At 38.6% G+C, this 24,432-nt stretch overlaps 1 protein-coding gene across 6 annotated transcripts in view; it reads right to left on the bottom strand.

The window, feature by feature from the left end:
* COL12A1 (collagen type XII alpha 1 chain) overlaps positions 1-24,432 on the bottom strand; it is a 165,253-nt gene that overhangs the window by 49,991 nt on the left and 90,830 nt on the right. For all 6 annotated transcript variants that reach the window (XR_012801168.1, XM_075598008.1, XM_075598005.1 and 3 more), the window contains 11 exons: positions 23,743-23,859; positions 22,339-22,485; positions 21,747-21,821; positions 21,089-21,228; positions 19,859-19,982; positions 16,551-16,694; positions 14,124-14,288; positions 10,927-10,965; positions 10,687-10,825; positions 10,170-10,312; positions 8,850-8,959 (listed from right to left, as the gene is read on the bottom strand). Coding sequence is in view for 5 of the 6 variants with exons in the window: in XM_075598008.1 (XP_075454123.1) it covers positions 8,850-8,959; positions 10,170-10,312; positions 10,687-10,825; positions 10,927-10,965; positions 14,124-14,288; positions 16,551-16,694; positions 19,859-19,982; positions 21,089-21,228; positions 21,747-21,821; positions 22,339-22,485; positions 23,743-23,859 (1,343 nt within the window). In the remaining variant the exon portion in view is untranslated. The remainder of the gene's footprint in view (positions 1-8,849; positions 8,960-10,169; positions 10,313-10,686; positions 10,826-10,926; positions 10,966-14,123; positions 14,289-16,550; positions 16,695-19,858; positions 19,983-21,088; positions 21,229-21,746; positions 21,822-22,338; positions 22,486-23,742; positions 23,860-24,432) is intronic.

Below are 24,432 nucleotides of genomic sequence, written 5' to 3'. Positions count from 1 at the left end.
AGTCCCAGATATAATATTGGTTAAGGGTTTGTTGAGATTGATTTTAGTTGAGAATTACTTTTTGTTCGAGGATTCTCATAATTCCAATGGCATGGCACAGCTACGGGCTCGAATATTTGTTATATTGACTATATTTTACCATCTGGATAGGGGGCCAACAGACGTTACATGAGTTATTTAACAGATCAGCTTGACCGTACCAAATATTTGTTTCACCATTACGGTAGACACAGTAGGTGCTAATGTTTTTGACACTAAAGAGACTTTAGGAGGACTTGGGACAGATTTACATTGCTAAAAAAAAAAAAATTGGAGATGTTTTTAAATCGGGTACCACGCTCAGACCGCGTTATAAGCGGGTCCGCATTGTAGCGGATCGCGCTATAACGGAGATGAGCTGTACTTTTAATTCAGGCTATTCCTATACTTTCCCTAACTTTGGTTTGCTTTGTTACAATTTTCTCTTAATTTTTCTTTTCTGGGCTCCTTTTGGGTTTATTTGGATGTGCATCTCTATTACGTATTTAATTATCTGCATGTTTGTTTCTTTATTAATTTGTTTAATATATTAATTCTTTATATCATTTATCCTATTATTGTCTCATAAGCAGATGAATACGTCTTGAGATTATTTGCTATGTACATTTCATACCTTTGTATTAATTAATGGTGTGGACTTGTGGGACTGCTTGACAGTGTGATATTTATTGGGTAGGTTCAACTTTCCCTTAGCTGCTGTTCATCAGGCGCCTCGCTAAATAGCTGCCAATGTCCTGTTATGGTCATCATGATGATGGTTTGCATGTCAGCTGTTTGCCTGGTAGTGGGATGGTATTGGTAGGTCCTGCTGCATTCGAGTTTTTGGAATGCCAGCGTTGTGTTGCTAGGTAGCCCATACATATGTTATTAGCAAGGGACAGGTTCTCATCTGAGGAATAGACTGTGCAGCTCTCGGATTGTGACAGTCACGCTACTGACATCATTATATTTGGGTTTAAATAGCGAGCTGATTAAGTTTGTCCTCTAGACCTTTCGAAGAGCCTTTTTTGGCCTGTGGCGCTGGTCTTTGTTCTGACATGATGTAGCATGTTCCAATCTGTTGATGATTTCATTTTTTATGCAGTTTTTAATGTTTAATAAATTAAGAAGACTACAGAATATGTTTTGCTAACTTCCATGAACAGGAAGTGCTCTGACCCCCTTCTAATATTTGCATCTACAGCAAATATGTTTCCTACAACGGACGCAAACTGCTAGCCAGAAAAATGTATGTCTTTTCAGACTTGGCAGATTATTTTGACGCAAATACACAATAAAAAAGTGATGCACAGAGATGCAGAACTGATACACAAAGTGGGGCAAAGGCCTTATGAAATTGACACAAAGAAACACAAAATGAAAATGACGCAATGGACGTAAAATTTGCTCAAATGTGTCTTAATACTTATCCCTTTCATATTAACACCGCAATTTGATCCCATTATGATGCAGTTGAAAAAAACATTTCTGAATTTGCAATAATGAATACTAATCATTGGTCACCTGGTAATCACATGGAAAAAACAGCATCTCCAATTTATACTAACATATGCGTTACATTAAAAAAACTAATATATTTGGCTTGGCATGGACGAGTGCATTTTCCATTTTCTATTTTAGGTTTAAGCTATTCCTGTGTGGTTTCCCTAAACAAAATAAACAATCTTGTTTGAAAAAACTGTGCAAACCTGAATTCAAAACGTCATACCTGATACTGTGCCATTAATGTAATGCCAACATCACACTTATTCTTGTTAAGGTACTTGAGTTAGCAGAATTCTAATACAGATATACAACTTAAGGGGTTGTTTGTACTATGACTGAATGTGTTTCTATGAATGAGCACTTAATATCAACTGTATGGAGTCTATGGGGGCCTATGCTAAAAGCATTCATAAAAAAAAATCGCCGAGCCATTTATTCGCCTGTTTTTTGAGCGTTGCTATCACGGTATTCAAAGCCTCGATTGCCTGTGATAGCAAAATTCCCAAAATCTGCGAGTAGCAGTGGCGTGAAGATCGCATCTCTGAAAAGGCCTTACCCAGCGATTTCTTTCAGCTGCAGAGAGAGGTGCTCAGAGAGCCGCCTCTCCCTGCGCAAATCTCGCCCGAAATGAATGTTTTTTTAATAAAAAATGAAATACTAATGTAGATTAGCAGGGGGTCTCCGGAACAGAACCATTTCATTTCGGATCCGGGGACCCCCTTCTTCCTGAATTACAGGCCCCGATATTGGGTGCCAGTATCTGCTATGCATTTTATTCCCATGGTCACATGACGCGGGACATTTAAATGCATAGGAGATACTGGCACCCCATAATGGGCCTGTATCTCGGGAAGCAGGGTGTCCCCGGACCTCAAATCAACGCGGTTATGCTCCGGAGACCTACACTGTACCTACACTAGTACATTTTATATTACTGCTACCCACAAAAAAAAATTAAAAACACAACAACACTAATACGCACCTCCTCTACCACCACATGATTGATACCAGAGGCTGCGGGTGTCTGAGGGCCCTGGGTGGTCCCCACGGGTGACTGCAGGCCTTCAGGAGGTCCCTGCGGGTGTCTGGGGGTACTCAGGTGCTCCCCCCGGGTGTCCGGGGGTCCTCAGGTAGTCCCGTTGGTGTCTGGGGGCCCTCAGGTGGTCCCGGCTGGCCTGCGGTATCAATCCCATGGCCAAAATATATAATAAATACACCCCCCATACACATATAGTAATGGGCAAAATAACTTATCCAGATATGGAGAATAGCTAATTTGCCCATTCTAAAATAAAACATTAGCCAGCTAGCATAAATAAAGTAAATAAAACTTTCTACTTACCCCTGCCATCACGAAGGGCATCCTAATCAGCATACTCCAGGTCAATGTCCTCCGTTGCAAGAAAGAATACGATAAAAAATACAATCTAATGGTCCCTTAACCCTTAATCACCTAAGCAGTTAATAACCGCTATAGTAATCAAGGAGTTAACCCTCACTTCCCCGCTACCAAAACGGGATGCCTAACCTCCCACCCTGGGACCACTATACAAATCCTCTACCCATTGATGGCATAGTGGTACATCATAGCCATATTAAATAGGCATGATAAGCCACTATAGCAGTCAATGGTCACCCTAATAAAAAAGCATGAAGGCGAAAAATACACAATAATAAAAGATATACACAAGCACCTAAACACCACAATTAAAGAAATAAAAGCACCAGCCAAACAATTAAATAAATAAAAGCACTAGCCAACCAATTAAATAAATAAAAGCACTAGTCAACCAATTAAATAAATAAATAAATAAATAAAAGCACCAGCCAACAAAACAATTAATGAATTTAAACCAGTAGCCAACAAAACAAATAATTAATTTAAAATGCTAACCAATCCTAAAATGTACTAAAAAACAAGCAATACAAATTCCAAACAATTGAATCCAATAAAAACAAATAGAAAAAATTACAATCAATTCAAAACAAGCATTTGCCAAAAAATGCATTGGCTGTCACTGTATTTACCAAGGGGCCCCGATTAATACATTATCTGTCAATGGGCAATCACAAACATAAAAATAAATAAATAAAATGAAAAAAACCTGAAAAAACGACATTTACATTCAATATTTTACTTACCTTAAGAATTCTTCACCCTCCGAAACCCCTTGTATCTTTCTCGATGATTTTTGGAGAAACTTGCCATTCTAGAGCCATGATAGGCCTCGACAACCTAATCACGGCTACTAGAATTGCACGTCTTTCAGAACCTAAAGATCAGTGACTTATCACCCGGTGATTTTTTTATGACGGCTGAAATTTTGGGCGATGCAGGCCTTTATCGCCCACTTATTGAGGCTTACTGAATAGCAGTAGGCATTTTGGCCAATTAGTGCTTGATAAGTGGCTTATCAACACTTTTAGCATAGGCCCCTATGTATCAAAGCAAAAGTTTTGCATTTCCAGAAAAAACAACTGCACCATACTGTATTTATAAAAGGGGAAAAAATCATAGACTACCAGCTAGTCTATAGGGGGGCTTGTCATTTTTGCCAAACCGTGAACAGAATCCTTCCTAAGAGTGCCTTCTTAGTGGATGCCCTATGAGAATGTTGACCCCTTTGCATAAACTGTATAGCTGACTTTTCCAGTACTATATTGTTTTAGCAAGTGGCACTTCTAATAAGATAACAACATAACCTTCAATCTTCAAGGCAATTCAACACAGTCACAACATCAGACTATGGTAAAGGGCCCATTCTCTCTCTACACTAACACATGGGCAGTTGAATCTGTCTCAATAACAGTAGCAGACTGACAATGCAGACATTCAATATAAATAGCATAACCCCACTGTAGCTAGAATTTAAACAGTTTATGGGAAAAGTATTGGATAGATTGGAATAAAAGCCAGGGGAGCATATGAGCTCTTCTAGGCATTTGAGATTTATCTAAAGTGAAGAGTATGTATTTTTATTCACTAATTATTTTTCCTGGCTTCCAAGACATCTTCAAGTTTGGGTGATTTATTGGCTGGATGACCACAGTGCCATTCCATGTTTAGTACTCTTGCACATTTCACACACAGAATGTACATAGCAGAAATCACTCCATTCCAATTCCATCTTATTAGTTGATGATCCCTTGATGCATTATGTAGTTTACTTAGGGCAATGAGCTCAAATTATCATCAGTGTTGTCAGTTTTGTTGAAGTTTATATGCTCTATGTCTGAGAATATGGCATTCAGATAGTCGAGAATTATCTCCCACCTGATTATTTTAGATGTATATATATATAAAAGGATATCATATATATATATACATATACACACACACCGAAAGAGATACGGTTGCATGAATACAAATGTATGCAACTGTTCGGGACACTTAGCGGGACACTTAGCGGCCTAAACTGAGACCGAAGTTTTATGAGTCATTACTGACACAAGTAAACTCTCTTCCCATGAGTGCTAAAGGCCATGAGTATACATACAGCGCTATATGTATGCACACACAGCTATATCTTACATATACTCTATGTAATTCCACCCCTATATAGCAATAGGGACCCCATAGTATCTGCACAAACTTTTAGTAATGCAACACTCTCTCACATTTTCACACGTACCCACACCATTGATATACACTCCCACTCCACACACACATTTGTAAAGTGCTGTATACACTGTGGGCTCTTCATTCATTTATATTTACATACATACATATAAACACACACACACACTCTTACATCACTAACATTCAGGGACTATTTAACACCTCAAGTCATAAATCACATCAACACATGGGGGAGGGATAAGCACAGATAACATTCCAAGATGCACTGTTTTTAAGTAAAATCCTTGCCTGCTTTATTCATTGTAACACCGCCGGAAGAAGATATCAGTGTATCTCGAAAGCTCCCACAAATAAAAGCATTTTGTTAGCCACAGAATGGTATCGTCTATTCATTTGTTATTTTATATATATATATATATATATATATATATATATATATATATATATATATAATGGAAATATTACTGTATGCTCATTTGCATGTCTTAGACAGGTCTGTAACCCTGCCTTTCACCCTTATCACCCAGCACACAGCACTTCCACTTGAGCAAGGGATTCTGGGAAATGACATGCAAATGAGCACACAGTGTCACCATTTGCTTCAAAAAATAGTTTTGAAGCAAAAGGTGGCTTTGTGTGCTCATTTGCATGTCATTTCCCAAAATCCCTTGCTGCAGTGAAGTGCTGTGTGCTGTGTGATAAGGATGAAAGGCATTATATATTATATATATAATATATATATATAATATGGTGGGTAAAAAAAAGTGACAAAAACCCTCCACAGTAAAGCATATATCAAATGGAAATATTACTGTATGCTCATTTGCATGTCTTAGACAGGTCTGTAACATATATAAGTATTTATATACTGTATGTGTGTGCATATGTATGTATACATACTGTGATTATTGTTGTCATTATTGTTAACATCATTTCATAGATAGAGACTCACATTCCCAATACACATTTTTCTTCTATTACAACAAAACAATAGATTTACATTTTTGACAGCATGGAAAATTGCACAACTGTAAATCAACACAGTCACAAAAAGGTCAAACTTCACAGAGGCTTAAGAACTGTCTGTATAAGAAAGCCAAAGGGCTACAAGCCAAAGACTAAACCTAGACCACCACAAATTTAAGTTCAATACAGCTGTTATTCTGCTTACTGGTAAATTTGATGAAACCTCAATAGACAATCTCTAGGAGTACTAATACTGTGTTAAAAAAACATATGAATAATAACAAATGAATATATATACTTAGTTAAGTTATGGTGGGTAAAAAAAGTGACAAAAACCCTCCACAGTGAAGCGTATAGCAAATGTAAATATTACTTTATGCTCATTTGCATGTTTTAGACAGGTCTGCAACCCTGCCTTTCGTGTGTGTGTGTTTACTCACCATAACTTAACTAATGTGTGGTAGATACATATCCAGAGCTTCAAATTGCTGTGCTGAAAAGCTGTGCAATGCAGCAAACATAAGCTTGTAGGGTCCATGTCAAAATGGATTTGAAGAAAAAGGTGGCACTCTGTGCTCATTTGCATATAATTTCCCAGAATCCCTTGCTGCAGTAGATGCACTATATACTGGGTGATAATGGTGAAAGGCAGGGTTGCAGACCTGTCTAAAACATGCAAATGAGCACACAGTAATATTTCCATATGATTAGAACCAACCCCACACTGAAGACACCCATCAAGGTCGAAACAAACTGTCTGTGGGTGGGTTTACTGGCTACGCATCTTAACCCTGGCTGTGCTCAAAGCTGTGACCATGTAGCATGCTTAAGCCTATAGGGGAACCATGTTCCAATTTGGATGTGAATACCCTCAAATTAAAGCTGATAGACTGCACTTTAAGCCCATATTCATTATTTAACTGTAACTTGAATTTATTTTGGTACACAGCCGAAATAACAAAACTTGTATCAGTGTCCAATTATTTCCGGACCTAACTGTATATATACAGTATATACAGGACATACTTGAAAACGAGAGGTAACTCTCAATGTATTACTTCCTGGTAAAATATTTTATAAATAAAATAAATAATATATATATATATATATATACAGCTGAACCCGGTCCTCAGAATGGGTCGCGTTATAAAATTTCGCCGCCACGCGAGGACTTACCGGCATCTGCAGCTCTCTCCTCTTTGCAGCTTTGCCTGTATCCACTTACAGGCGCGTCGACGAGTATTCTAAAACTTGCCTTAAACTTGCCTTGGAAAATCTGGGGCTATCACCAACAAGATACAGGTACATGCTGGGTACATGCTGCAACATTTCAGTGACATTTCTGTAGAGACTAATGGCCCAGCGGATTAACACAGCAGGGGTCCCTGGCAGTCCCATTCAATTTGAATGGGACTGCCAGGGACCCCCGCTGTTAATCCAATGGGCCATTAGTCTGTCTGCAGAAATGTCACTGAAATGTTGCAGCATGTACCCAGCATGTACCCAGCATGTACCTGGGTCTTGTTGGTGATTGCCGCAGATTTGTTTTAGAATACTCATCGGCACTACAGTACGTAGACTTTCGAACGCAGAGGAGGGTTACAACACACACACACTACTAGTGTATGAAGGATCATGGGTTCGATTCCTGCATGGTATGCTACAATTATTAGTGTAGGAGGGAGGTGTGTGTGTCCGTTAGCAATAAAGCATTGAATTTTATATAAAAAAAAAAAAAAAACCTTGGAGATGTGCGCCGCGCACTTGGACGCAGCCTGATGAAGCAGGGAGAGAGGAGAGATCTGCAGAGAGGAGAGATCTGCAGAGAGGAGAGATCTGCAGAGAGGAGAGAGCTGCAGATGCCGGGTAAGTCCTCACGCGGCAGTCATTTCGCAAAAAAAAACTTGGAGATGTTTTTAAATCGGGAGCCATGCTCAGGCGGCATTATAAGCGATCCGCATTGTAGCGGCTCGCGCTATAACGGGTTTGAGCTGTGTGTATGTATAGATATATATATATATCTATATATAATGCTTAAATACATTGTTCTGGAGGGGCCAGAAACTTAGTGTAAAATAATGAACTACAGATAACCACATCAGCAACAGATTTAAGACAGAAACTAGTCTCTTGCACTTAAAGTCAAAGAACAACAGTAACAAGAATGTAATACAGATGAAGCAAACAGGAATTCTTCTAAGTACAGAAAACAGATTTTAAAAACCAACTTTAATAGGCTTCAGTTTTTCCATAATGCATCCATTGTGTCTGTAAGTGCATATGGCAAATTATATTATCATCCTGCTCCATCAACAAAGTGTATTCAAGCTACAATCAAGACAAACACTTACCATTCAAATATAGGACTTAAAGCTGCCTGTACTTTTTTTTCAAATGGTACATATCAGAGGATATACAGATGTAGCAGATGTTGTTGCACCCGTTATCGTTCGTTCTTGAGTTCCCGGAGCCGCGAGTTACAGTATCGCCCAGTTTGCATGCCAAGTCGCACAATTTAGTGCCTTACTGTGTGATAACAGGTGCAATAACGTCTGTTTCATCTGTATAATCAATAGTTCATTTTGTTGTGTATACATTTACCACAACTCATTTCTACAAAAGATCTGATTTTGAATATTACTTCATACATTATTTTAAATACACTTTCACCCAAACCAGGGTTTGTCCCCTGCTATTCATGAATGAAATAATGATGTGCATGATTTTACTGATCGCATAGTAATACTGTAGTGATATATGTAACTGGGAAGGTTCTTACCTTGTGGAAACTCCCATAAAAGAGTTTCTTTATTTCTTCACCATCAAAGGTTATTGTCTGCGTATCTCCACTAATTCCCTTGTTAAAGAATGACAGTGTTTTCTTGGATCCTAGAGAAAGTATGGATGACATTTGTAGTCAATCAGTTTTAAACAATGAAAATAAACATCATTCTTCAATCTATACAGACCTTGTATAACACGTGCATGGACATGATGTCTCCATGTTCTGATGTTTTCCTTTGTGCCAAAAATATTACATACATGTGTAGTGCGTAACAGTGTTCCCACAGATAACACAGAATATCACAGTACAAAAGACAGAAATGCCCAATGCTACATCCAATGTGGGCATTTCTGTCTTTTGTTGTGTGCATTTGGCCACGCTCAGTAGCTCTCCTTTTTGACACTATATATATACTGTATGCTTTATAAATGATGTGGTGGGTTTTGGGCTTCTTGAGCTTGCTAGGATATTGTGTGTTTATAGAATATCACAGTGTTTCCATAGAAGCCAAGAGTAGAATATCCCAAAATATTCCTCCATAACGCATCAGTGAGGACAATCAAGCCTGTTACATCGGTACTGTACTGTATGTGCACTTTATTCCCATGCTGAGTATTTTATCTTACCCGATGTTAAGGTTCTCCTGAAGCAAGGGTGGACAACCTCAGTCCTCAATAGATCAGGTTTGAAGGATATCATATCCCTGCTTCAACACTTGTGGCTCTATCATTGACTCAGCCACTGATTGAGTCACCTGTGTTGAAGCAGGGATATCCTCAAAACCTGACCTGTTGGTGGCACTTGAGGACTGGAGTTGGTCACTCCTGTCCTAAAGCCTGAATACTCCCCTCCTTTCCTGTTCTTACCTCCAGGAGATACCCAACATGACGTTAAGGACAATGTAGACCCAGATAAGCAATACAGGAAAAGTTGTGCATCATAGCAGCATTCTTAATTTTGAGTGACTCACTGCAATGGTGTTACTAGTGTGACAAATATTCTCACAGTCATGCTGGGAAAATAGAGGCAAGTAAAAATGAGACAAGGGAACTCTCCTGGAAGTAAAACTGGGGATGTGCTGCAATCCTGAACAGGGACATCAACAACTAAAAGTGAGAACATTGTATACCATTTTTGTCAATTAGTATGCTACGCTAATCTCAAATAGTGTAGGAGTGTATTGCTTTTTGTATTGCAAACCCGTTATCAGACACCGCAATCTGTTATACATGACATTTGAATAATGCTAACCAACTATAGCTTTTTCACCATATATATTAAAGTAGTTCAGAGAGACTAATGAAAAATACTTACCATCAAGGCTTACTCCTACTTGAGGCTTGTAACCTTTGTCTGTAATCTGCCATATAGAAAATGGCTCGTTGGGGGTTTCTGGGAGCAGGCGGAATAACAGAATAATAGTGTAGGAAGGTGGTAATCCCTCAGGATGAAGTTCTCTGCATAAAGTAATCACATTGATTATATTATCAGAAGAGCATGAAAGTAAATATTCCCAAATGATATATACAAATTCTAAAGAGCAAAACTTGAATAAATAATACTATCTTCAAGGTCACAGCTTGTTGAATTTATACTTACAATGTTATGCTTAATGCTAAAGACGATAGATTGTTTTTTGTTTTGTTTTTCAAAACAAAAGGTTTAGCAGTAGAGTTGTAGAAGAGCTTTTACTGATTCTAGTCCTATACCCGCCTTCATATCAGGAAGGAGATTACCTCAAAGGCGTATTCAGCGCAATTAACACCTTTGCTTCCAGATGTACTTGCAACGTCATTCACACAGAACAATACAGCTTATTTTTTAAACTTACAAGGTAGGTTGAGAAAGGAAGGCATCTTTGTGCAGATTGTATGCCGTGAAGCTGTTGAAAGACCCAGTTTGCATGGATACGCCTTGCACCGAAGCAAAACTCTTTTCTGTAAGGTTATATGCTTCCAGCATCCTGAAACCTATAAAGTACAACACAAACAGAAATAAACACCCGTGAGTCGTGGCAGAAAAACAACACCTGATAATCATCAGAACATTTGTATAGCAAATCATTCTTTACCTGGTGAAGTGTATCCCTCCAGGTAAATAAGTGGACAAGCTGAAATGCAAGAAGTCACAATGTGAAAAGTCATTATCTGTGTTTTGGAAAAGCATTCACAAACGTATTTGATGGCTTCATAAACTATAAAGAGATGTACTTCCTTTCAAGACTACATATGTTTGGCATTTAAAGTTACATTACCAGTTATAACTGTTTCGTTCACATTATACGTTTTATATTCATAATTACCTAATTATATTACCTGAAGATTCTTGTTCACATCTAATAAAAATACCACTTATGACTCACATCCACACGATTCAGACAGGTCCACAAACCTGCCTTTCCCCATTATCTCTTAGCACACAATGCTTCCACTGCAGCCAGGGATTCTGGGTAATGACATGCAAATGAGCACTCACAGTGTGTCACTTTTTGCTTCTTATCCATTTTAACATGGATCCCTACAAGCGTATGCCTGCTGCATTACACGGCCTTTTTCAGCACAGCCTGTGTTAAAGCAGTGCCCATCTACTAACACTAAGAAGAAGGAAACACACTGGTTTTTAGATAACAAATAAGGGTTGCATTATTAACAAGCCCCATACTGCTAAGGCACTTTTATCTTATTACAACAGGTGACGTGTCTTGTATATATTTATCCTATATGGAGCAGCACAACTGGATTACATAACTATTAGCGCTAAAGCCAGCATACTACAAAGTTATTTAGAAACTTCTAATCATCCACAGGACAAACGGAAGCTACGCCTGCAAGAGAACACAATTTGAACTTGTCTGGATGATACATCCCTGATTTCTAAGTTAATAACATCTTGGCAACCAGCTGCTGGTGTGATAATCGACACTCCTGGTATTGCTGCAAGTAAGACGTGCTCAACTTCCAATTGCATTCACACGTCCTAGAATCCCATCCCTTTGGCACGTACTTAAGAGATAGGTCACCATGACTTCTAAATAAAGTATTGATTCAAAGATTGTTTTTCTCTAATCTGCTGCCTAACTTCATCTGAATTTGAAAATGTTTGAAATTTCGTACAGCTTCAGTAAATAAAGTCAGATTCTTTACAGGTTGGCCGGATACTAGTGTGGGCTTATGTTTAAAGCAAGTATACAAAAAAAAACAAATAGCAAACTGTTGTTAATCCAGCTGCATACTTAAATACTGTTTACGCTGAATTTAAAATTGATAAATATAGTCTGTAATAAATTCCTCCGTTGCATTCACAGCAAAGCTGAAGGTTCTTAGCACCAACTAACAAGATTAAGAGAAATGCAAGGCAGCCCCCAAATCTGTACAACCACTGAGCAGTCCGCTAAAGGAAACAACTATTACGCTACGTAAAATTAAGGAAAGTAAAATTGGATACATGAAAAATACTGTACACTGGTCATCCATTTTACAAGCAAGGAAATCTTGACTCGTCAATTTGCAACTTATTGGAAGATCAACTCTTTTTACACAAGGTGGGGAACTTTCATTGCTATTTTAGTTTTGGTTCGATAATATACTTTGTGTTTTTATTTGTGATCTTTTTCATAATTATGGCACAAAACTCAACGTAAGCACAAAAAATGTGTTTTATTTTTTTCAAACTCTTCAAACTTTTTTGCTAAATAGTGCAGCGCTTCTTTTGTTTACAAACGTGAAAATGACCCCAAACGGGTCGGATATACAAACATTAGCGCGTGCTATATACCTGGGGGCTTTTGATCCCTTGCTTGGGATTTTGTTTGTCAAACTGAAAAATGTGTCTAGTTGTTAATAAAAAATAAAAAAAACTCTTCAATAACTTGAATGTCACAGTAATTGTGCAAATTAGAACACTGCTGATTTTGTATTTCCACAATAGCTATCCAGTCAAATGATACTATAATATAGTTAGCTGTACATGTTGCTTTTGTACTGCATTAAAAAACTGTAACTGACAAATAAACATTTAATTAAGTGGATAACCATATTGTTATATAATCTTACTGAAATAATTCAGTCGCCTTCACTATTAGCAAGACAAATTTGGATAAGTCATTTGAAGATGATAACAAAATTGCAGTATTTTGAGACTCCAAAGGGGTGATTCCATATACTTTTAAGTGGTTGAGTGGATAACCCCCATGGACTTGAGTTTATTGAATAAGCCCTTTAATGATTAAATGGGGATATAACAATGTTAATGTGCTAATGAGATGATCTTATTGAGTGATAGGAAAAGTGACTGAATGACTGTCTAAAAGGGACTTCTCCTAAACTGGTTTTATTTATATTAACAAAGAAGCTGGAGCTTGGAATTTATACCATGTACCTTATAGTATGTTGAAAATTGAAGTAATAGAAATGTATAATGGAACTAGAAATTAGAATTTGATATTTATAAGTAATTTAATTTGTGTACAACTTTAAAGTACAGCCAAAAGATGATGTCCCACATTTAGAAAGCAGTCCAACTTCCTGTGCTGGACGTCACCTTCCATCCATTGACTTGAACGTGTCTTCCAGCACCGGCAGGCTTTGTCTGGCAGAAGACTTCTTACTAACTATGGCCCTTTATGTGTATCAGTGCTATGAGGGGCTCTGCTTTTGCAGTTTTAGTTAGTGATGAACATTTGTATATCTGTAGTGAAGTCTACTTTAGATGTATTCTCTCGACTGTGTATGGACTTTAGAAGAAAGGAAGTGCTTTGTGATGTGATCCATGCTTTATTTCCTTTGATATGATCGAGTAATAGAATGTAGTATGCTCACAACCTTTATATAAAAAATAGATATTTCCTAAGCACATCATTGCTTTGCTGCCATCCCTGCAACAAAGGAATCACAATACAGGCCTACCCCGCATTAACGTACGCAATGGGACCGGAGCATGTATGTAAAGCAAAAAAGTACTTAAAGTGAAGCACTACCTTTTTTCCACTTATTTATGCATGTACTGTACTGCAATCGTCATATACGTGCATAACAGATGTAAATAACGCATGTGTAACAGGCTCTATATTCTCCCCGCTTGCACACAGCTTCGGTACAGGTAGGGAGCCGGTATTGCTGTTCAGGACGTGCTGACAGGCGCATGCGCGAGCTGCTGTTTGCCTATTGGGCGATATGTCCTTACTTACGAGTGTACTTAAAGTGAGTGTCCCTAAACCGGGTTATGCCTGTACTGTAGGTAGAGGAAATAATAGATAATTTGAGGACTTACTTGATGTTGCTGTTTCACATACAAAGGTAATCAGATTATCCTCAATCTTTTCAAAAGCATCAAAGTCATCAACTATGAAGACATGGCGTTCACTAGGCTTACTGCCAATATTTCTTAGCTCGTTGTAGTCCACATCAGCCACACCAATAACAAAGACACTGAAACCTGCAGAGGGGACACAGACTTTATTATGAATGGCAACTGCCTTACATTAATGCTATGGCTGCTTCAGGAGGCCCCAACACACAGTCATCAGACTTTAAGGCTAACTTCAATATCATATTCACTTTGTGCCTAAGTAGACATAATATTGATTTAGAATTTTTGGAATAGTTTGACCCACTCCAAATAATTTCTAGTGATTATCTTCATATCACAAATGATGCTCAGTTGAAGGAAGAAGTATGTAATAATAACAAATATATATATATTCTAAGATGCTGTTTGAATGGTATAGTGATACATATGGGGATTTTGTAGGATTCCAAAATTAGCTGAAATTATAGGGACATCAATATTTCCTTTTAAACAGACTACACTCATAAGCATCTCCTTTGAAATCAGATATTGTAATGCAAGAAAATCTAAAATAAGGCAAAAAAACGTCACTGCAGAGGACTTTGTGCAAAAATAAAAAGTTACGTTTTATTGTAGGATCAACATTTTTATCCTGTCTTGGACTTTTGTAAGATATTTAAATACATTTTGTGTTTGAGTCTTGCCTTGTTACTAATTAGTGGCATATTAAGTTAAGAGGACATTTTAATATTCTATTCAAATCCTCCTATACGTGATATGCTAAATCAGGGGTGAGCAAACTTTTTATGCCGAGCCCCCCTTTTCATGCATGAAATTTCTCGGGCCCCCCCTGCCTGATGCCTTCAAAATCACATGAAAAATAAAAAAACCTTTATTACACGGTATACAATGTAAATACAAATATGACTAAATACTTACATAGTTCAACAGCTTGCGCTTGCAAAATTAGGCTGCATCCATGCTGCTGCTGAGAGCGGTGACATCACCAACCATCCCAGTTTGCGCACCGCTGCATTCAATAACACATCACACAGGCACAGCACTCATACTCAATCACTGCGCGCGCTCACTCTGCAGACACTTCTGCACAGTCGCGCACTCTGCAGACACCTTCACACTCTCACGCACTGCTGCAGACACTCTCACACTCACACTGCTGCAGACACTCTCACACTGCTGCAGACACTCACACTCTCACAATGCTGCAGACACTCACACCCTCACACTGCTGCAGACACTCTCACACACACGCTGCTGCAGACACTCTCACACTCACACTGCTGCAGACACTCACAACCTCACACTGCTGCAGACACTCTCACACCCTCGCACTGCTGCAGACACACACACTGCTGCAGACACTCACACTCACACACTGCTGCACACTCACACTCACACACTGCTGCAGACTCTCACACACTGCTGCAGACACTCACACTCTCACACTGCTGCAGACACTCACTCTCACACTGCTGCAGACACACACTCACACTGCTGCAGACACACACACACTGCTGCAGACACTCACACTGCTGCAGACACTCTCACACTCTCACACTCACACTGCTGCAGACACTCACACATTGCTGAAGACACTCACACACTGCTGCAGACACTCACACACAGCTGCAGACACTCTCACACACTGCTGCACACACTGCTATTGACACACTCTCACACACACTTTTACCTGGGGGGGTAGTACTCCGCATGCTCCGGTCCCCCGTGTGGGGGAAACAGACAGGAGGAGGAGGGTCTGCCTGTGTGCAGGGAAGGCCCCGCAGGAGCAGAGAAGGAGCAAGCCCCGCCCCCAGAACAGAGAGCAGAGACACAGCAAGGCCCCGCCCCCACAGCAGAGAGCAGAGACACAGCAAGGCCCCGCCCCCACAGCAAGGCCCCGCAACAAACAGAGAGCAGAGAAGCAACACAGAGCTTGTTCAACCGGCCATGCACAGCGTCTGCCGGCACACCGCTTTCGCCCCCCCCCTAAATAATCCTGCACCCCCCAGTTTGCGCACCGCTGTGCTAAATAATAAATTGTAAACTCTTCAAACAGGATATTTTTTACAGTTATTAATTTACTGAATAGGCATAAGGGATTGATATATCAAATGAATAATACATATTAATCTAATTATGCATCATTAAATATGCTATTATCAAAACCTGGGCAATAATACTGACCATCGGCATCATATCTCATGGTAACCAATATTTTAGCTTTCTATTGAACATACTGTATCGTGACAAAACAAGAATATTTTAAAAAGTTGACTATTCAGTGTGAGGGGTAATTGCAGTGTGTTGCAGAGTAATATATTGTATGTCTGTCTTCTAAACTTTAGTCTGGGTGTCTGCCTCTGCAGAGGAACATTGAATTAATCTTACCCGAGTGCTGTATATCCATGGCAGACTTCTTCACATCATCCTGAGACCTCCCATCAGTCACTACTACTAGTACTTTGGGAACAGACCTTCTCATTCCATTGTCTGCCGTCAAGACTTTATCGCGGACAAACTTTAAAGCTTTTCCTGTAATAGTAAGAAATGTAAATGAGCGATTTAAAATTATAACCCCAAATTCTTAAGAATCCACCAACGAATTGCTGAATCGGAGGATTGGATTGTACAAATCCGTCCACGGGTTGCGGAATCTGCTGAGTATATTGGTAATAATAATTAAAAGTCTGCATAACGCAAATCGCTCTTTTTGAGATTGATCCGCGGACCAAAGGAACCAGCCGATCCACTGCGGACCCAAATTCGCCAAAAACATTCGCCCATCTCTATAGCCAAGTGCTTGTAACAACGGACCTATGGTCTCTGCTACAGTTTCTATTTGTCTCTCAACATACCTCCTACAGTATATTGTAATCTGTTTGGTTAATGATTACTTTTCTACAGGTGCTTTTATATTTTATACACTTATTTTATTACAACTATGTATTCTTTGCTTGTTCTGTAAAGCATTGTGTATATAACCCTACTATGTCTATAAAAATACAGATAAGTAATACGGCTAAGTAACAGTAGTAACTGTTGCTGTCAATGTGAGATTTCCGGAGTTTGTGGGCCATAAAATTATGTTTTAATGAGAACATTCTCACTTCAAAAAATGAAACGTAATTTAAGTGAATGAGGCCACTGATGTTAGAATACAATGTGTTTTACTTCAAATAATAGATAATCTGTTAATATGAATGAGAATTGACAGTCCTGTAACCTACAAAAATCATGTAATGCACTACATACTGTATTTTAATGTTGTACAATGCTATATTTTCACCCTGCGTTCCATTGACATTCAGTCCTTGAAATCCGGTCTAAAATCAAAGTTTTCTTTACTACCACCCACCTCTGACCCAAACAATATTTTCACACTTTACAACACTGTAGGTGTCTCTTCACTTGACCAGTATGCTCCTCCTGTACACAGACACCCATGACACTCCAACCCACACACATGGCTAAATACACAGACACGTTTTCTGCACTCTTTCACTTATTCCACTGAATTCTTCTGGAGGAAGTCATACTCTCTGGCTGATTTCCTTCACTACAAATGTATTCTATCCTGCGTAAACTCTGCTCTTTTTCTTTCCAAAGAGGGTTACTTCACCTCTCATAAAAAAAAGCATAAATCTAACCCACACCACCTCTTCCCTGTTTTTGACACCCTTCTGCAACATCCCACCACACTATCCTCCACTCCCTCCATTACTCCCCAAGACTTTTCCGAATATTTCGTGTGCAAGGTGGAAGCTATCTGCAAATAAATCCCCTCTTTCCCTTTCCCACCCCTCCTTCCTAATCATCCTTCATCTGTGTTTGTCTCCTTTTCTCCAGTTACAGAGGAATAAGTATCTCTCCTACTGCTCTCCTCAACCTCCACCACATGCAGCCTCAACCCCCTTCCCTCCCATCTCCTCAAACCTTTTGCATCTACCATCACTAACATCTTTAACTCATCTCTGTGTACTTTTACATCTCTTTTTATACAAGCTATTGTTAGACCAATTCTTAAGAATATAACTCGAGAACCTTCCTCCCCTTTTAACAATCGCCCTGTCCCCCTCATGCCTTTTGCTTCTAAACTTCTGGAGTATTGCCTCTTTACATATACTTCAATTTCTTAACTCCCGTAACCTACTTGACCTTCTCCAATCAGGCTTCAGCACAGTATACTCTACAGAAACCACACTCACCAAAATAGTTATTGATCTCCATATTGCAAAATCTCGAGGAAATACTCCATTCTGATTCTTCTTGACCTCTCCACAGTTTTTGATACTGTTCTTCTGCCCATTCTTTACTGTCTTGACATCCATGGCACTGCCCTCTCCTGATTTTACTTCTACCACTCTCATTGTTCCTTCAGTTTTCGGCCCCTTACTCTTTTCTCTATATATCCTCTACCTTGGTGACCTTATTGACACCTTCGGGTTCACATATCATCTCTATGCTGATGATACACAACTATATTTATCTACACCTGACCTTACACCCGCAGTCCAGTCACAAATTGCAGAGTGACTATCAGCTATCTCTGCCTGGATAGTCCTTCGTCGCCTCAAGATTAACATGGCTAAGACAGAACTTCTAATTTTCCCTCCCAAATCAGGTCCTATGATTCCATTTTCCATTACAGTCAATAAAACTACTATCCACCCAGTCTTTCAAGCACGCTTAATAGTTACATTTGACTCCTCCCTTTCCTTCTCCTCACATATAAATGCTGTTACTAAATCTTGCTGTTTTTTCCTTTACAACATTGCCAAGCTATGCCCCTTTCTATGTTCCACCATCACTAAAACACTAATGCATGCCCTTGTCCTTTCCCATCATTGATTACTGTAACATTATTTTGTCTGGTCTCCCTGCTTCACATCTCTCCTTGAAAGTCCATTCAAAATGCTGCTGCTCGAATCATCTCCTGCTCTTCTAGGCGCGTATCTGCCTCTGACCTTATGAACTCTCTCTGCTGACTTCCTATTTATTTCCATGTAAAACTACAACATTCTCCTCTGTACTTTTAAGGCTCTACACTCCTTTGCATGTCCCCACTCTAATATCCTGTTACACACATACTCGTCTCTTACACTCAGGTCAAGGTTGTCTCATCTTTTGCAGCTTTTACCTCTACAGCCCTCTCCTGCCTTAAACCTGTTTCACACATCTCTCCCTAACCTATGGAACACTCTTTCACTCAATATTTGTCAAGCACCTTTGCGTCCTACATTTAAACCCCATCTGAAAATCCACCTCTTAAAAAGAAGCAGCTCGTTAAATGTTTTACGCTTCTGCTACGAACTCCACATGCACTTGACCTCCCCTGTCTGCAGTTGTAATAAAGCACTTTGTTCTCCTAATGTGTCTGTAAGCCTCCCAACATAACACTTAGATTGTAAGCTCATTGGGGCAGGGTATCCTTTAGCTGTATATTGTCATTTACCTGTTGCACGTATTCCCAGTGTTTGTAATGCATTTACCTCCTATTGTAATGTTGTAAAGCACTGCACACATGGTTGAGGCTATATAAGTACAATTATACATACATACGGTACATGTTCACATTTGTTTACATGACTTAATACAGCACTTGGGACAATGGGTATGTGTTGTAACCTAAGCAATCAAATATAGAAATATAGGCAACAGCATATAGATACAGCATATAGATACAGCATTTACGGTACCTGTTTTTGTATTTCCTCCTTTGTATCGAACATTTGCAAGTGCTCCAAGAGCCTGTCCTTTGTCAGCATAAGTATTCAATTTAAACTCAGTTTGGGCATCATCACTGAACTGCACAAAAGAAACCTGCAAGAGTGCAAATAAAATGTATTTAGTCTTTCGTCATGCTGTCTTTCTCGTACCAATAAGTGAACAGTTAAAGGTCAGCTTTATTCCTCTAAATCCGAATGTAAGATTCACTCGTTCTCTGCCGGTTGCATAGAATACACGGAAATTCTAAGTTTATAAGTAGTTATTGCATTTTGAAAATCAAAGTGCCTCAATTGTCAATAATAGGGTTATTTTTTTAATCAGATCTCAACTGCAATGATTAGGTTATTAAAGCATTTTCCAGAACATTTTACGAAATCAAATACCTATGTGCAGATGATTTCATTTACAATATAGTAATAAATATAATAATATTTTTTTCCTTTTTAGTGCACTACTCTATCGAGCACCCTTCACTGAATTTTCCAGGCACATGCTCCTGCCCTGCAGAGCGTTCTGTTTATTTTTTAGAGCGGTCTATTTTTGGAGTCTTGGGCATAGGGAGATATGGTTAAGTAATGTCCCCAGGGAAATGACAATGGGGTTTAAACCATACTACTACATCACCCCTTTTCTCTATAAGTACTGTACATACATTATTGTATGTCTGTTTCCTTCGACAATAGGAACTTATCCAAATAATATCCTAAATATATTTCTGGCTAAGTATAGTATATTTACAATAGTAACAAAAAAAGGGTATATATACAAAATGCTGTGAAGCGGCTTCCCCATGTTGGATAACAATTCAACTCTAATCATGTGAGTGTGATTAAAATCTTCTACAGCCTGGAGCCTTACAGTATACTGAATACAGTGCTATAGGTGAAGGTTGAGGGCCTGGCTCTTATACTGTAACCTGAAAAGAAACAATGAATAATTAAAAGCAGCTGAATCACAAATATAAGCAATATGTCCAGGGGCCAGATGAAATATATGGAAGTACATTTACACTAAAAACTATGTGTCCCAGTAAAAGAGGAACCTGTGGGTAATGTCAGAAGGGGGAGAAATGAGCATGCTGAAGTATCTAAATGCTCCAAATATACCAACAACTTTCAGGTTACAGTATGTATATATTTATAATGTGTATTCAGTGTTATACAAGGACATTTCTGAGAAGAAACTATTAGTATTCCCACCTGGATTCCAGAAGGATTAATCACATCAAACGCTCCAATGGTATTGAAAATAAACTGGCGCACTTTATTGAAGTTATCATCACCAATACTCCAGGAACTGTCAATAAGGAACACTATATCTGCTTTGGCTCCCTTGCACACTAGAAATCAAATGGACAAGTGAAGTGTAAATCAATGGATTTTTATACACATTCCACCTCTTCAGAGAATGTGTTATCTTTGAACACATCAGGAATTTGGATAACATGAGAATCTTGACACTTTACAAACAAAATGAGAAAGTACGTAACAGAACAGCGTGACAAAAGTAGGTTTAGATTAATAAGGCAATGTAACTCTTTTTTTTCAAAGGAAGTCAAACAAAATAAATCATAATAACAGTGTTTTGGCTGGCAAAAAAAAAACAGATTTATTGTGGTGCCTTGAAAACTGTGCTCCATAGGGGGTGTCACTATGGTTAACTCCTAAGGAGTTGGTTGGTGAGTTATGTGCAGTTCAAACTGTGCAGTGATCAGTGACTACATGTGGGAAATGACATATGAAGACCTTGTATCAATCTGTCCACATAAGTCCATACAAATCAGAAAGATTATAAACGTTTTAAAAATCATGTTTCGGAAAAAGAATTTGTCTACAGTTGAATATTCTCGTTACTTACCCTCACGGGCAGGAGGTATTGTAGGAGGAGGAGGAGGTGCGGGAGGCTCCGTTGGTGATTCAGTTGGTTTTATCACTAAAAGGTAGAGTAACAATAACATTAAAATTGTGGAGATAATTAGTATTAATGTGTTTTTTTTCTCAATTAAAATGGCTATGCTCGTTTGTTATTGGTTGTGATATCTTTTCATTGGCCAACACGAATATTGTTCTTGGATTAAAATCGAGTGTATAGTGCTTTGAAACCTCACAGTTCTCTTCTTCATGTATAATGTGTGTAGCAGGCTTTGAAAGTTCTAGAAAGTATAATTGTATCTAAAAGGCACTCTCATGTTGGTCAATTACGAGCTATCACAACCTAATGTACAACAAATCTACACTTCTCCATGACCTATATGGTTAATAGAATATTGAGCTACAGATTGCTGCGCAAATCATCAAGTTCTGCTCCGGAATAATTTGATTTGATTTTCCATCGCAAACCCTTTCTTATGTAATAGTTGGAGAGGTCATAGATTCCCGATGATTGACAAAGCAAATAGTATGCTGTATTTTTAATAATTATTAGAAAGTTCATTTCCTGCTTTACTTACAAGTGCGCTCTTTTGTTGACACGGCTCTGCCTTCAAGATTAGGTGTCTGTACGTAAACTGAAGCAGTATAGTCTGTGTCTGGTCTCAGGCCGTTAAAACAGTGTGATGATTCCGATCCGGTCACAGTTATTTCTTGGCCTCTCGATCCTGTGCATTAAAATAAATCTATTAGGTTCACATACTAAAATATAAAAAAAAACGAAGGAATTAGCGCTAACAGCATAGTAAGATTCGTTTTGAATTCAGTAACAGGTATAAGTGACATGAAAAGGAACAAGAATGAAGCCGTGGGAAAAATATACAATTTCTCAAATTGCACAACAGGTTATGGATCCAATCTTAATTACCCCATCAAAAATACATTGCACGTGTCTATTGCAATGAAGTCATTCATATTAATTCAATATATTTTCATTTTTAGAGGTGAAGATACAAAATAAGGTAAAATTAGCCACTTAATGTGGAATATTTCATATTTATAATACTTACAGTAGAGGCAACGTTTATTCTAACATTTGCCGTAAACTAGCCGGGTTACATTCTGGGTATGTGCTGGGTATGTTCTGGGCTAGTTTGAGGCACGTTTAAGGCATTTCTGCATTGACTAACGACCCATAGGATTAACACAGCAGGGATCCCTGGCAGTCCCATTCAGTTTGAATGGGACTGCCAGGGACCCCCCGCTGTTAATCTGATAGGCCATTAATCAATGCAGAAATGCTGGGGCTAGTTTCAGGAAAGTTTAAGGCATGTACCCAGCATGTACCTGGGTGTTTCCTGGGTTTTTTGGGGAATTGCCACTGGTTTTTGTTTGAATAAGAGTTGCCTCTACTGTATATTTACTAAGCAGTGCCACTCCATAAAACACCTCCCAGGACCGGAAGCTATCCTACAGCCCATTACAGCTCTTACAGCTTAATTGAGCTGTATGGTGACTTCCAGCACTAAAAGATGTTTAATGGCATTGCACCACTTACTAAATATGGACCACAGTCCCTCTTTCTGACGTACATGCCAATTGTTTTTAGCCACAATTTCCTATTTTGAACATTCAACATCATTCACTCTTAGGAGAAGATTAATTAAAGTCCAACAGAGGCAATCACATCAGACTTGTGTGTTAATCTCCTCCTTAGTAGTCCTGATCATACGGTTGTTACAGTATCTTGAGATATTTGTTGTGTTGCATTGACTAGAGAGAAACGTCACTACTTCTGCAAACATTTTCTACTGTGTTAGCAAGAGGGTACAAAAAGTGGAATATTCCAATTCATAAACTGCAGGTAAGAAACAATTTAATGTTTAGTAAATACACGAGTGAAAATCATAAAACTATTTAAAGCCTTTCTCTTTTTTAATAAAACATTTAGCACATATTTTTTACAACTGATTACAAATACGCACCATCAACTGGATTGAGCTTTATTCTGTAAGAAGTTGCTGATCTATGTGGGGTCCATCTGATACAGAATGAGTCCCATGCAACCTGGTAACTTGTCAAATCTGTTACATTCAAGTACACTGCAAATTTGAAAACAGTAATGTTAAGTCATAATTTTTACTCAGGAGAACATCATTCCTGACTTATGAGAGCCCTCATTACGGGGATCATCGGAAATAGCTGTAAAACCCTTCACCATTATATATAATTCTACTATGTCATTATACACAGTCACAAGCATGAGGAGACAAGATTAAAAACCTGGCTCTACCTGAAGAGCTGCTAAAAAGCAATTACCTACCCTCAAACTGTACACTTTTAGAGAGGGCTGCAATTATAAATCCTAGTCTGTCATGGTTTTACTCACATTCTATAAATACCTATATACAAACATGTTTGCCACATGCAGTATCTGAAAGAGATAATGTTCTCTCCCATCTTGTTCCGATTTAAGTCCAAAAGCAGTACAAGATATTGTATCAGAGAAAAAGACATGTATAAATGATGTTTAAATGAGGTGAACTCTCAAGCTCCACCCATACTTCAAACAGTAACCCTGAGCTGTCCAGTGCCCTGTCATAGTTTTATGTTAAAATACATATAATAAATGCATACACATCTCATTACTTGATCAATGTTCAAAATTGCTACTG

This window comes from Ascaphus truei, chromosome 4, assembly GCF_040206685.1.
Source record: "Ascaphus truei isolate aAscTru1 chromosome 4, aAscTru1.hap1, whole genome shotgun sequence".
Lineage (NCBI taxonomy): Eukaryota > Metazoa > Chordata > Amphibia > Anura > Ascaphidae > Ascaphus > Ascaphus truei.
Note: the sequence above shows the minus strand (reverse complement) of the source record. Positions and strands in the feature narration are given on the sequence as shown.